Below are 15,565 nucleotides of genomic sequence, written 5' to 3' on the forward strand. Positions count from 1 at the left end.
ATGCACACAACTGAAAATAAGTTATATCTTGATCCTTGAACAAATTTACTCCTTAAAGAAATTTAAGGTATTTTTAAATAAAAAAGATTCTGTAATAAGGGACTTTCCAAGCAATTTTTCATATTCACAAACATTAAAAAGATTTTTTTCCCTCTTTTAAAGATATAGCAATTAGAAAGGTCTTTCAAAAGTAATATTGAACTCCAACTAATTTAAACTAGAGTCAAATAAGATATTACACATGTAAAATTCCACTGGTAATAATAATTTAAAGAACAACTACAGAATCATTTAAGGAAGTGTTTGGATAGAAACCAAACTACAGTTTTAAAAGTATTTTTATGGTTTACGAAGTAAATATCTAGAGGAATTTGTCTTGTTTTACAGAAAAATGTTTTTAGGAAGTGATTTTGGAAATAGCCAAACAGCTCCTAAGCCAACAAGCATTTTTATGTGTTTTTGATCCCGTAAACCATCTACATCAACATCAACAAGATGATGCATTAGGATTTCATTCTTGTGACTAAAACTGTTGAAGTATATTTCCCTTTTTGTTTGTCCTGATTTAAAAATGTATGATTCCTTATATGGGTCTGCCCTACTTATAATCTATATATAAGAGCTCTACTAGGCCAAAGTTGAAGACAGGCGAAGGCATTAAGCAGAATGAGGAAACCAATGAGCTCCTCTGCCTCTCATCATCACTTTCTTCTTCAAATCCTGCTCATCTGTCTTCTGCAAGCTCCCTGTTTTGCTGAGAAAATGGTAAATAAGCATCAATCTCAGCTCTGAAAATCCAAACAAAACTTAGTTCTTCTCTGTGATTTGTCACATGTGAAACATCTTTAATCTTTCTGGTGGTGGTTGTAGCCATATATCGTCTACTTGGGATCCCACTCTCATGATCCAGACTTGTCTTCTACTGATTTTAATGTCAGAAACTCCCATTATGAGTTTCTGGGATCTTTCCTTGGAAGGTATGCTTATAAGATTCATATCTGAACTAAACATATGCGTGTATATATATATGGTCAAACCTTAACATGCTTGATTTTGCTTCCATTGTAGTTCTGATACAGCAAAAGAATCGATCTTTTACTCCTACACGAGGCATATAAACGGCTTTGCTGCGACTCTGGAACAAGATGTGGCAGAGGAGATGGCGAGTGAGAAACAGAGCCTTGTGGTTTTATTATTATTTTCTCTCTGTTTCTTTCGTTTTCTGAGGCATTTTCTTTTTTGGCGGGCGAAAACAGGGCATCCCAGAGTGTTGTCGGTGTTCATGAACAGGGGAAGGAAACTACACACCACAAGGTCATGGGATTTCCTTGGATTAGAACAGAATGGAGTGATACCTTCCAGCTCATTATGGAACAAAGCCAGATTTGGTGAAGACGTGATTATAGCCAACCTCGATACAGGTGAGTTCCCTCATTATCTAACATGATTTGAATTTTTTTTAAAATAAATATTAAAAATTTTCACATATATTATATGGACATACTTACAAGGAGGGTTGACTTCACAGCCTCCTATTGCTACCACTAGTATCTACTATGATCCCATTTATAAGTCATTTGGGCTTAAAAAATTTAAAATTTTATTAACTCTAATTTAAAATTTAACAACTTTTCAACTTTATCTCTATTTAATAGGTATTATACATATAAAAGCAAAGTCAACATAATAATAAATAATAAATAAAAATTAAAATTGTATATTTATATGAAAAATTTATCTCTGTCAGATAAATAGGATAAAAAAATTTCTTCTCTTTCTGCCTATAAAAATAGAATCAGAGGATACTTAGTTTAACTTTTTGAGAAAATCAATTAAAAGCATTTGTTTGAAAGATTTCATTGATTAAAAAGATTTGAATTTGAGTGGTTTTTTTTTTCTCCAAAAAACCAGTTGTGTATAACATATTTTCAGTTTTGTGCAAATGACCTCTGTTACGAATATACATATATATATATATATAGTTAAAAATAAATTGTACATAAACCAAGTAAAATTGCATTATTAAAAATGAGTTGCACCACTACCTTTAGCCAATAAAATTTCCAAACTATTTTTAACCAAAATTCCCTTTTATTTTTCGGGTTCAAAAGAGATATTTCAAATATCAAAAGGGTCAGAATTGGATTAGTCTAATAGTATAAATATAGCGGGGCCATCATCTCGAACGTGCAATTGATTATTTTCATGTGATTGAATTGTAGTGTTTTGAAACTAGATCGTTGACTCATAAGTACATACGTGAACGGAATCATTAAAAAGAAAGTTATCTCATTATATTAATTTTCTAATTTATTATTTAATAATCCAACCGATTCTCGAATGTAGAACTTCGTGACATCTTCAAAAAAAAAATGTTAATCTCATTGAGGTTGTTGTCTTCTTTTACTTCAATTTCAAATGTAGTCCCCACTAATGGTTTGTTATGACCGGTTCTTCTGCTATACTTGTTTGTCTATATTCATACATCACATTAAAAAGAAATGGTACTATTTATTTATATAAGACCCCTTATAGAAAGACCCAATTATATGTCTTTCTCATGGTCTATTCAGAATAAATTATAATATTGTATAAAAAAAAGAATGAATTGTAATATTTGTTTAATATGATTCAATAACTAAAGCATGGACAATTTTTTTTTCTTTTATTGACTAATTATACATAGGAAAATCTACTTTTCTAATGCCTATGCCCAAAAGTTGAATATTCAGCTGTTGGAAATACCTAAAAAGTTACTAGAAAGATTGGATTAATGGGTGTTGAATATTAAAATAACTGGCATGCAGTCAAAGATACACAAGTAGTTCATAATATATTATATTTACCCTTCCAAAAAAAAATCAGCTTGAAATGATTTTAAATATGGAAGTTTCTACAACGTTATTGGCTAATTCAAGTAATGTAGAAAAGTATAGGAAAAAAAGAGCGAGTCTTGAAAAAATTTATTTAAGTAACTAATTCTTATATATTAAGAAAAATTAGTTAAGTTAATTATTTATAAAAAATGTGTATTGATTTTTCAGAGTACTCCTTTTAATTACTTGCATTGTATAGTATTTTCTTAATGAAAAATTAGTACAGGGAGTTCAGAGAAAAAAAGAGATAAAGTAGATTGTAAAATGACATCTATGGTCAAGATAAATTCTTTTATTAATTCTTATATTTAGAATTAGAAGGGATATATATGATGTCTGCCCACCAAAATTGATATTTTGTGGTTGGATAAGTTTGATTATAAGGTTGAAAAATGAATTAGTATGTGATAAATGATGGCGCACTTTCATAGTGGAAATAACTTTGTTGCTTAACGTTAGTGTGTCAAAAATGTTCTATCAAAACCATTATAAAGTTTTTACTTAGTGGTGGTTTGTTTTGGAAATTCCAACTTCTCTCTTGCTATCTCCTTTCGTGTTTTCTCTTGCACAATTTATAAGCCATCCGCATTAAACTGCAACGATTCAATTTTACTTTTGTTTTCAAATTAAAATATTAGATCTGAACTGTTGAAATCTGTCAAGAATGAGAGGGAAAAAAGAGTGGAGCCTGTGTCTGAATTATCTACATTCATAGAAGCAAATATTTATAGTACATTTGAAGAGAGATAAATGTAAAAGAAATATAATTGTAACAATGAGATGTTGCTTTTATGCACAAGAATAATGTTTTTGGTAGAATGGTGCAATGGAATCCAATAAGAGAGTAAAAGTGAGAGATCGTGATTAAATTTTGTATGGACATGGGGAACAGAAGATTCTAGTGATGATGAGATATTGATTCCAAGCATATTTACATTCTTTTGATTATGCTCTCTGGATAGTGCCTCAAATGCATGAATAATTGAATATAGGGAATTTTAGGTGGTGTTTAGATGGAAATAAAACCATGATTTTAAAAGTGATTAAAAGTGTTTGGATGAAAACCAAATCATAGTTTCAAAAGTGATTTTACAGTATACGAAATAAATAGGTAGAAAAGTTTATCTTGATTTGTGAAAAAAATACTTTTTAGAAGTACTTTTGTATTATGCCAAACGCCCCTTAAAATAAATATGTAGAAGAGTTTGTCTCGATCTGTGAAAAAATATTTTTGAAAAGTGTTTTTATAATATATTATGAAGGGCCCCGGCTCCCCAATACACACACTCTCAGAAGGTAAACGCAGGACCTTCTCAAAGCTAGAGGGGCATAGTATGCCATCAAGTCCAAGGGACTTTGCCCAAAATATCAAAGTGCCAATAATTCTCTTATAAGACACTCGAATGTCATTTTTTTCCAATTTTTTTTTTCTTAAAAGGGGGGTATATAATGTGGACCTAAAATTAATGAATTGGTCCATTGGAATCCAAATGGGATAAGAGAATGACTGTGAAAGTGAGAACAAAGAAAAGGAGGATACATGAATGGATGAGAAGAGAATAACAAATGAGTTGGTTCTGTGGTGGTTATGAACTGTGCAAGCTAACTTGGATATTATTGGGAATGAATAGGAGTGTGGCCAGAATCAAAGAGCTTCAGTGATGAAGGCTATGGACCAATTCCCTCCAAGTGGAGAGGTATCTGCCAGAACCAATCTGATCCCACTTTTCGCTGCAACAGGTTCCCCCTTGCTTCCTTTCTTTCTTTTTCTTTTTCTTTTTGTTTTTCTTATTAGACAGAGCTATGTTTTTTATTAGAGACAATCCTATTCATTGTCGAGTACTAAATGTGAACACTTCTCTTAGCAGGCATTCAAATTTAAGTTCATCATGTTGTGGATGACTAATTCTTTCTGCTAGATACAACTTTTTTTTTTTTTGGCTTACTTCACACAATATTTCTCAAATCCTCAACTTCATTGCTTTCAATTAATATACTCTTCATGCTTCTAAGTATAACAGTTAGTTAGAATATTTATTTTAATTTTAAATATAACACTCTAATTTATTTTATTTATTAAATTTATAATTTTTTTTAAACTATTCTTATTAATTGTATATATTAAGAGGGTTTACATTATGTGGAAGTTTCAATACAAATTATTAAAGAGGATATTTTAGAAAAATAAAAATATATTTTTTATAAATAATTAATTTAACTATTTTTTTAATATTACTAAATTAATTATTTAATTTTTTACATCTAAGAGCAAAGAGAGTACTATAGTTTTCCAACCAAATCAATGCCACTTTGGACTTCAACAAAAATATGCCATCTATTTTGGATAAATTTTGATTGTTTAATCAGGCACCTCAACAAAAATATGACATCTATTTTGGATAAATTTTGATTGTTTAATCAGGCACCTCAACAAAAATATGACATCTATTTTGGATAAATTTTGATTGTTTAATCAGGCTAAAGGTGCCCATCACACTGATATTATTTTTTAAGTTACATTCAACACTATAATTTTTAAGGTGCTGAATGTCTAACACCAAAATGTAAGATCAAGATGGTGGATATCATAAAAAAAAAAAAAAGTGCTACATTAATCACATTCATTTAAAATAAACTTAATTTAGAGAATCTTAGGCTTTAGATCAAGGGCTTGATAATTTTCAGATTTGTTTTGTTCTTTATTTTATAGAAATGGCATTATATATAAATTAATAATTTTATGGCGGTAGGAAGCTAATAGGAGCAAGGTACTTCAACCACGGGTACGCATCAGTGGCGGGAAAATTAAACGCATCGTTTGACACGCCACGTGACAAGGAGGGTCACGGCTCTCACACCTTATCTACCGCCGCCGGCAACTACGTCGCCGACGTCAGTGTCTACGGCCAAGGCCTTGGTTCTGCAAAGGGTGGCTCGCCGAGAGCCCGCGTTGCAGCTTACAAGGTTCTAATGATTAACCAATTAGTCATATTTAATTTATTTTGATTTGTTTTATTCTGCCTCTTCGATTCGCTTGAGCTTAATCAACATTCCGACGATTTAATGGGAAAAAGGTGTGCTGGCCTCCGATCAATGGTAGCGAGTGCTTCGATGCAGATATATTGGGAGCCTTCGACGCGGCAATTGAGGACGGCGTCGACGTCATATCGGTGTCGTTGGGAGGAGCGTCCTCCGAACTGTTCAACGACGGCGTTGCCATTGGGTCATTTCATGCGGCCAAGCGAGGCATTTCCGTGGTGTGTTCCGCCGGAAACAGTGGACCAGACGATGCTACCGTAGAGAACCTCGCACCGTGGTTCCTCACCGTCGCTGCCAGCACCATGGATAGACAGTTCCCAGCTTACGTCACTCTTGGCAACAACCTCACCTTCAAGGTTCATTCACCTCTTACCTAATCATTCTCACATTTTGAGTCTTCAGTCATTTCATTTTTTAGGTTATTAAACTAATTTTAATTTTGAAGGTATACTTATTCCAATAGTTCACTAATTATTCCAACATGTTTCTGTTGGATTTTCCTCCCACGAGATAGACCCGTAGCTGATCTAGTCTTTGCGCTGAAAAGTCTGGCATGATCTATTGAAAATACTGTTTTACTGTTTCGTGGAAGAATGTTAGGCGGCTAATACCGAACGTTTGTATTGAAGGGAGAAAGCTTGTCAGCTGCAAGGTTGCGGCCCAACTTATACCCAATGATCACTGGTCTCGATGCTAAAAAGCCTACAGCAAATGCTGAGGACGCGTAAGTACAAATATGATAATTGAATTCCATTCTGGTCTTGCTCATCGCTATTATATGATTTCGGGTGAAATCACATTTTCATCTTTGAAGGATACATCATTGTATTTATTTCATCTCTCAAAATTTGACCACACCATTTTGGTTCAATCTTTTGTCTTTAAGAATTAGGAGATTGGTGGCCTAAAATACTGTAGTCTTCACGTTCATTTGTTAGTCAAAAAGCGCTATGATAGATCACTGTTTCATTTGAAGTAGTCAAATCACCATGTTATTTTGGTGGTTTTCGGTGCAAGGCTTTTGGCTACGGGACAATTAACAAGGGAAAACTATTCTTGAGGTACCTCAAGAATGGTTTCCTAGCAATATCAAATGGCCAGTTACTGAAGAAACATGTCATGATTGAGCATTATATCACTCGATGTAGTCAAGTAGCTATAACAAATAAATATGATTTAAGTGTTTTGTGACAGCAAGCTTTCTATAATCGGGTATATAAAAACACTATCAATTTCATGTTAAACCATGGGTCTATTTTTACATATTGTGTATGAAGTTAACTTTACAGGAAGTTTTCTTTTTCTTTTCTTTTTTTTGGGGGGGGGGGGGTTTGGTAAACAGAGAGATAATGTAGATGCATATAGGGTAAAAGGAAATCTCGCTTCTTTTTGTCTTTCGCTCTTTGAGCTTCCTCTGAAGTAATTTGAGAAGAATTTATTTTGTTATAAATTAATAGCTTCAATATAATTACTGACAGCAGATTCTCTTCAAAAGATCAAAAGGACATTCTCACTCCACATTATTAAATTGCAATTGAAATGAATTGTGTTTAAATGATGAAGATAACAATTCATATGGAGAGATGAATGCAGGAGGTTGTGCCAGAATGGAACACTAGATCCGAAAAAGGCGAAGGGGAAGATAGTGGTATGTCTGAGAGGAGAAAATGCAAGGGCGGACAAAGGAGAGCAAGCTTTACTTGCAGGTGCTGTTGGAATGGTTCTTGCAAACGATAAGATTAGTGGCAATGAAATAATGGCTGATCCCCATGTACTCCCTGCTTCTCATGTCAATTACACTGATGGCATTTCAATTTTTAAATACGTCAAATCGACCAAGTAAGATATCTATCATTGACACGTGTTCATTTTGAAAAAACATTATGTAGGCTTCTTAAGTTGTGGGTCTCACTTTGAAGTATTGAAATAATATATGATAGTATTTAGATTTATAAACTCAATGAAATTATTGTCAGAAGTTTAACAATGGAAGTTAACTTTTAAATAAAATTACAAAGATTAAGAGAATAATTTAACTTCTATAATTTTAACGTCAACTTAAACTCCACTTTGTATAATTATTGCTAGGTCCCCAGTGGCTTACATTACGCACCCAACAACAAAGTTGCATACGAAGCCAGCCCCCTTCATGGCAGCATTTTCATCAAAAGGACCAAATCCTGTTATACCAGAAATCCTAAAGGTATGCAAAGGAGGAAACCAAAAAAGGGAAAAAAGCAAGCTCTTTTCCCTCATTAAGATCATCATGAGTAATGTATTGTATATTTAGAAGAGAAAATGACATAAAAATTGAAAGCATATGTAGGCTTTAGTGCTTTACTTCATCTCTTTCAAGATTAACTCTGTTTTATCTCTTCCTTATACACAATATATTTACTTATTCAATGCAAAGAATGCAGGCGCCTTTCCTTCATGTCTTGTGCGAGAAGTTCAACTAACACTTGTCTCAATTTCGCAGCCTGATATAACTGCACCTGGAGTTTCAGTTATAGCAGCCTACACAGAAGCCGCAGGGCCAACAAACCAACCGTTTGACACAAGAAGAATTCCATATAATTCAGGCTCAGGCACTTCAATGTCATGTCCTCATGTTTCAGGCATTGTCGGCCTCTTGAGAGGCCTTTATCCTTCATGGACTCCTGCTGCTATTAAATCTGCAATTATGACTACTGGTGAGAAGTTCTTTAGCTTCTTTATACTTAATCCCTTTTACTCTTGAGCGGCAAAATTTAAAAAAAAAAAAAATCCTTCTACTCGTACCAGTTTCTGTCATAATAATTGAAAAATTAAAGTGAATACATTCCTTGATATTTTCAAAATGCACGCACATACCTGATCAGTTTAAATCCTGAAGCTCTTGAAAGTTCAAAAGAGCGGATTAAGATTTTGGTACTCCAAAGTTTAATCGTTTCATTTTAATTATGTCTGATTACAAACATAATTAACAGAAATAGGTGATATAGCTCAATTTGAAGATGATTTGTTTTTTATTGTGTTCATTTGTTATGGAAACATATTTTGATAAAGTTTTATACCCCTTGATGCAGCACCGAACTCTTTTATTGCTCCGTTATGGCGTTTTTCACAAACAACTGAACAGTCACATCAATTTCATATTAAGTCGGATCATTCTATCTGGCAACAAAGTCAACATGATAACGATATTACAGACAAAGCACACTAAAGAATTCATAATTGCCTTTGGACTTACTCCTAATACCACATCCAATTCAAGCTCACATGATAGTTTTACTTGCTATTTTCAGCTTCAACATATGATAACGAGGTGGAGCCACTGCTTAATGCTTCTAACGGCCAGGCAACACCATTCAGTTATGGAGCAGGTCATATTGACCCCAACAGAGCAATGGATCCGGGCCTTGTTTACGATGCAACAATCAATGATTACTTAAACTTCCTATGTGCATTGGGTTACAATGCCTCACAACTCTTAACCTTCACTCAAGGTCATTATTATAAATGCCACAAGCAAGGCTCAAGTATCCTTAACCTCAACCATCCTTCCATTACAGTCCCTAATCTTAATCGGTCTGCTACAATCACAAGGACCCTAAAAAATGTTGGCACTCCAGCAACTTATGTGGCTCACGTTCACAATCCACGTGGGATTTCCATTTCTGTGAAGCCTAATGTCTTGAAATTCAAAAGGTTTGGTGAAGAAAAGAGCTTTAAAGTGATCATGAAGGTTGAGGAACACACAACAGCAAAGAACCATGTGTTTGGGAAGCTGATATGGTCTGACGGGAAGCATCTTGTGCGGAGTCCAATTGTGGCAAAGGCCATCTAACCCTAGAAATAGAACATGATGACTAAAGATTAGATATTTGAATTAACTCTATCAATCTTGAGAAGTGATAAATACGAAGTACATGAAATTTACTTAAATAATGAACATCGCAACCTGTGTAGATCTCACATGTTGTGCTCATTTTCCCCCAAGTTTGACTTCATCAATTTTGTAAGAAATTGAGAGGGTCTAATTCTATTGACCAGGTTTTGATAACCTGCTTTGCTAATTTCAATGCTATTTTTTAATAATCTCAATAGTACTATATTATTATTGTTTCATTGCTTCTTTCCCCAATCTGAGCTTCCGGGAGTATTCTGCCCTGCATTGTGATTCCCGATACGAGTGGACGAGAGGAAATATAGAATCATATTTAATTCTCATGTTAGTGAGAAAATATTTTGAATAATCATTCCTCGATGAGATTTTCGATGCAAATCCCTTTCTCTTGATTTGTTTGAGAAATCATTTGTGACAGAACTATCCATAGCCCTAGGCACTAATGGGGATCCAATCATTATAAAGAAACACACCAATCTGTTCTTATGCGATCATTCAAAACTGAGTAGATGTTTTCTTATTCTTCTCTTTGAACAGAACAACACCATCCTACCAATGGAGCTAGCCTGTTGTATCCCAGGCCATGATACGACTCACTTCAAAGTCTATATAAATGCATGAAAAATGAAAAATGTGTACAACTAGCCTTAAGCTTAAATCCTTCACAATTACAAATTGATCATATACAATAGATAGGAAATATAAGAAAAGTAAGGAATAAAAGGATGATTAAATTCCATACCTAGTCTTACTTCCATTGTCTCACTCTCAGAATATATGAAAGAATCGAACTTACGTTTAGCTTAGCTATTTCTTTCCACATATTTGGAACAAGTCATGAATAATATTGACTTATCTCAAACTCCATGTAATGCACCATGTGTCTAGTTTGCCTTAAACCCAAATCCTTTACAATGACAAATTGACCACATATTATAAAGAAGAAATCGAAGAAAAATAATATAAGTAATAAGAGGATGAGTAAGTTCAATACCTGATCTTGCTTTCTTGCCTTTCTCTCTTTGAATACGCACACAAAGAATCTAATTTTTATTTAGCATAGCCCAGAAATCAATTAATAACTGTTTAGATGAGATGTTTCTTTCCTCACTTTTGAGGCTTTATTCCCATTTTAAACATGCTATAGACCATGCAGTCCATAACAGCTTAAAAGCTTTTATTTAATTTAAACGAATAAAGAGCATTACATAGCAACTACTCAGAGGGCAGGTCTTTTCCTCTATTACTTACAAGCTCCTAGCCAAAAATATACATCATTAGCCCCAAAGCATATCTCCAACGTGGAAGCAGGACCTCTATTAAACCTTGTGCCGTGAAAAAGTGCTCCATCTCCATCTTCAGGATATGGAAACCATGCAGAGCTCCTTAGATGACAGTTCCACCGGGAATCAATGCATCCTTGATCACTGTAACAATGCCGCTTTTTATGAAATAGCCATCAGTTTCCCTTGCAGCTTCTTGAACATTGTCGGCATTGAGGATCTGAGAAATAAAACCAAGTTAGATTACTTTCCATCAGAAAAGCATACATATATGTTCCATGGAAGCAGTGCATACACTCCTTTTTGTGCTGGAAAGCCACTGTCTCATATTTCATTAAAGTTATCATTCAGTTCTAAGATGAAAATTAAAAAGAAGAAGCTGATTTCATTTAAAAAACTTCATCCCCTCACGCCTCACCCCAGGAAGCCCAAACACGTAAGATTAAGAATGAGAAGGTGGACAAGAAATGGCAAGTAAGAATGTTAGATAGGAGGGAGAAGAAATTAGTTTATGGTATAATTACCTTAACGTTTTCTCCAACACGAGCATTCTTGTCAATTATTGCCCTTTTGATATGAGAATTTTTTCCAATACCAATTGGAACACTGCCTCTGGCAGCCAGGAACCTCCTATCAGCATCAGTCTGGAAGAAGGCAATCAGAAAAGAGAATCGCAGTTAGTATTGATTGTCCAAGTTCACTTAATGTAACCTGATCTCAATCACTTGGATCGGTTACATTGTGATTGTACAGGTGCAAGTGACCTTAGTTAAAATAATCGCACCTCATAATAATCAGCCCCCATCAAAAGTGAGTCTTCTATGATTGCTCCCTCTGATATGCAAGATCTAAGCCCAACCACAGAATGGTGAATTTTGCAGTTCTGCACAATAGATTATGAAAAAGAAAGTTAGCCTCCTCTACATTTGATTGGGATCCTGTCAATGTTCAAATAATCATACCTTAATCACACAACCTTCACCAATAACACTATCGGTGACATCAGCATTAAGCATCTTAGATGGAGGCAAATATCGAGGTTGGGTGTAGATTGGCGCTGAACGGTCATAGAAACTGCAATGGATATCCCAAAATTGCAGACATTTAACCATCACCATTAAAGCATATTGACAATAGGAAGGTTATATCAAATAGTCATCATCAGTCACCTGAAGTCTGGCACTGGCTTTTTAGTGATGCCAAGATTTGCATTGTAGAAAGCCTCAATTGTACCGATGTCTTCCCAATAGCCATCGTATAAGTAAGCTTGAACCTGTGAAAATTCAAAAAGGTAACATCAAGCCTTTAGAGAGTAGGGATTAGAGCCATGACGGCAAGATTCTACAAATCAAATGTTTAAACCTCCAGCAAATCACAGCCAGTAACTCTAACAACGAAGTTTCAGTGAAATTTTGAAGCAGTTTTGATGAAAAATTATTTTTAACTATTGAAAACCATAACATAGAAAACAGTTAAATAGATTAACATTTATACTCATTTGTGAAATTTCTCTAAGCACAAGTAGTGCAAGCAGGTATTAGCTCAATGATCAATATAAATAAAAAGGAGGAATTTTCTTATGAATCAAAATTGAAATGAAGCCGTACTCTCATTCCAATAGAAGTTGCGCCGGGAATGACTTCACTTCCAAAGTCATTTGCACCAGGAAATTTGTCTCTGAGAAGATCTAGCATCACATGTTTGCTGACAACATATATACCCATGCTAGCAATAAAAGGCATTTCTTTCGCTCTCTCATCATCAAGACCCAGAATAGTAGTATCAACCTGGTAGAGAAAAAATTGACACAAACATTGATCAATTGAATAATTAACTTACCAGGTTAAGTAACATGAAAGGCACATTTTACGGGGTTTACCTTCATAGCTTTCAGTTGTTCTCCTTTTGGCTTTTCAGCAAATTCAATAATACGTCCTTCTTCATCGATCTTCATCAGACCAAATGCAGTGGCACGCTTTTCATCCATCGGCAATGCAGCCACAGTAATATCAGCATCAGTTTCTCGGTGTGCTTGAATAAATTTCTCATAGTCCATTCGGTACAAATGGTCACCAGCCAGAACTAAGAATTCCAACACATTGTGCTCCTCAAATAGCCATAAATATTGCCTAACAGCGTCTGCAGTGCCCTGCAATGATGAAATCGAAGTTGATCAAAATTCACTTACAGCAATCATGATAAAGGCCATTAAAAATTTCAACAAATTAAGATGAACAGTAATTGCTAGATTTTTACATTTGAAAAGATTAAGATTGTTGAGGATCGACAATAACACGTTTAGGGCTAAGATGGTTATATTACCTGGAACCAATTTGGGTTTTCTGGACTTTGCTGAGCAGCAAGAACCTCAACGAAACCCTCATTTTTGTAGCCACCCATGTTGCTTGCATATGCACGGGAAAGGTGACGATTGAGGGATGCAGAATTGAATTGTGTGAGAACATAGATCTTGGATATATTGCTATTTAGGCAGTTGCTTACAGGGATATCAATCAGCCTGTAGTTTGCTCCAAGAGGAACGGCTGGTTTTGCCCTCTTCTTAGTCAATGGGTAAAGACGAGTTCCAGCACCACCTCCAAGTATGATGCCGAGTACACTCTGAATATTATGATAAAAACATATACAGCAATTCAGTCGAAGCCGGTTCTCATGAAATTCAATTGCAGGGCCCAAAAACACATGCTTAATATCAATGCAATCTATTATTTGGCTATAAGAAGAAGAATCGTCATGGTCTCATTCAGAATTCTGAAGAAACCAAAGGAAAAATCACTCGTATTATTTCCAGTAATTTAGCATGAAATCCCATTAAATCAGCATGGCGATCAGATAATGCTATAAGAATAAAAAGTCCAATTTGACACTCATTAGTCACATGCCGCGAGAAACTAACATAAAAAGAGCATTTTACTGCTCATTTGAGCGAAAGAAAATTAATTTGAACAAGCCCATGTTAAAAACAGAGACGCAAAACTCACACGGCTAGCATCCGGGTCAAGACATGTCTGGGAGTTCTTAGAATCAGAAACAGCCCTGGGAGATACAATCACCGGCTTGCGGCAGCCAGAGCCGCCGCCTCCCACTGAAACTGCGGCGATCTTATCTCCACAAAGCTGTGAAGCCGAGAAACACAGACTCCTAGAAATGGCTTTCTTGCCAGACCCACTAGATAATGAAGAAGAAGAAGAAGAAGAAACAGATGATGATGGAGCTTTCAGAACACCGATAGCAGCAGTAGACGCCATTGCATTGAGCGCTGCTGTGTGGTGTTCTGTACTCTAGGAGATATTACTGAGATTGTGGTCAGAATAATAGTAATAGAAAATGGAATGCGAGATTTCCTCCAAATAATTATGAATATTTATAGGACTAATTTATGTGATGGAGATGGCCGATATTGTTTTGGCCTGCATTTTATAATTTTTGTTGTTTTTTATGGAGAAATTTGCAAAACGACAGAGAAGAGATGGCGAGGCAGATCTGAAACTCTGCAAGGAAAACCAAGTGGACGCCGTTTGAGGTTTGGGAAGAGCGTTGCAAATTGCGGGGTGGGGTCACGTGAAAATACCTGTAAAGTGATTTTGGTTATTTGAAGGTTGAAATCGTTTTGCACCGTTCATTATTTCTTTAGTATTTTAATTTTTTCGTTGGAAAATTAAAAAAATATGTTTTAATTATTATTTAGAGTAAATTAATGTTACATTTCAAACTGAATTTCATAATGAAATGCGGATGAGTGAGAATTTGTTGATTATAATGCGGAGCAGGAACAAGTCTTAGTCTTACTATTTGAAAAGATTTAAATGTATTGGTCAAATTAAAATTATATTTAAAAATAAATAATATTTTTGATTATAATTGGTATGTGTTATATAAAATAATGTTCAAAATAAATATAAATATTCAAAACAGAAAATTCAGTTTATAGATAACAAACCATCCTCATAAAAACACTCTGTTAGATTAAATATCATAGATTTGGTACTGCATAAAAATTTTAATTTTTAATAAGATTAAAAAAATTTGAATAATTTAATCAATTTTTTATGTGAAACTATCCTACCAAACTAAACATGATTCCTAAAATTTCTAACCACAATCCGTAAAAATAGAAAGTTTTCTAATATTAATTTTGTTTTTTGATTAAAGATCAGACTTTGAATTTTGTTCTTTAATTAAAGATCAGACTTTGATAATTTTCTTTCTTAAATAAAACACATTTGAATAATTCCATAACTATGATATCAATTTAACTTAATTAACCACGTCAATATTAAACATTAAAGTTGTATTTGGATGAAGGGAAAAATAAGAAAGAAAATATTCATATTAAGAAGTTTTTTTCCTCTTAATATCTTTTCTCCCTAATTTTCTTCTTATCCAGATATAGGATAAGAGAAAACTTATATACTTAATTTTATAACTTTAAAATACGTGTTTCAATCATATCATGACAA

At 34.2% G+C, this 15,565-nt stretch overlaps 2 protein-coding genes across 2 annotated transcripts; one reads left to right on the forward strand and one right to left on the reverse strand.

Annotated features, from left to right (window-relative positions):
* The first annotated feature begins 573 nt into the window (after positions 1-573).
* LOC114737044 (subtilisin-like protease SBT5.3) lies at positions 574-9,995 on the forward strand. The gene is made up of 12 exons (XM_028924940.1): positions 574-765; positions 871-977; positions 1,069-1,166; positions 1,257-1,421; positions 4,508-4,616; positions 5,627-5,840; positions 5,951-6,271; positions 6,545-6,639; positions 7,509-7,754; positions 8,004-8,118; positions 8,395-8,608; positions 9,203-9,995. Exons 1-12 carry the CDS (start codon positions 667-669, stop codon positions 9,742-9,744), a joined length of 2,325 nt encoding a protein of 774 aa, XP_028780773.1. The 5' UTR covers positions 574-666; the 3' UTR covers positions 9,745-9,995.
* Positions 9,996-10,851: 856 nt separating this feature from the next.
* Positions 10,852-14,353, reverse strand: LOC114737031 (glucose-1-phosphate adenylyltransferase small subunit 2, chloroplastic). Its single transcript, XM_028924926.1, has 9 exons — positions 14,087-14,353; positions 13,410-13,706; positions 12,967-13,236; positions 12,695-12,874; positions 12,257-12,360; positions 12,050-12,161; positions 11,872-11,970; positions 11,612-11,731; positions 10,852-11,307 (listed from the first exon to the last, which is right to left on the reverse strand). The coding sequence occupies exons 1-9, from the start codon at positions 14,351-14,353 to the stop codon at positions 11,191-11,193; spliced, it is 1,566 nt and encodes a 521-aa protein (XP_028780759.1). The 3' UTR covers positions 10,852-11,190.
* Positions 14,354-15,565: the final 1,212 nt, after the last annotated feature.

This window comes from Neltuma alba, unplaced genomic scaffold (assembly GCF_004799145.2).
Source record: "Neltuma alba isolate B1F8T4 unplaced genomic scaffold, ASM479914v2 tig00013398_pilon, whole genome shotgun sequence".
In the NCBI taxonomy this organism is placed as follows: domain Eukaryota; kingdom Viridiplantae; phylum Streptophyta; class Magnoliopsida; order Fabales; family Fabaceae; genus Neltuma; species Neltuma alba.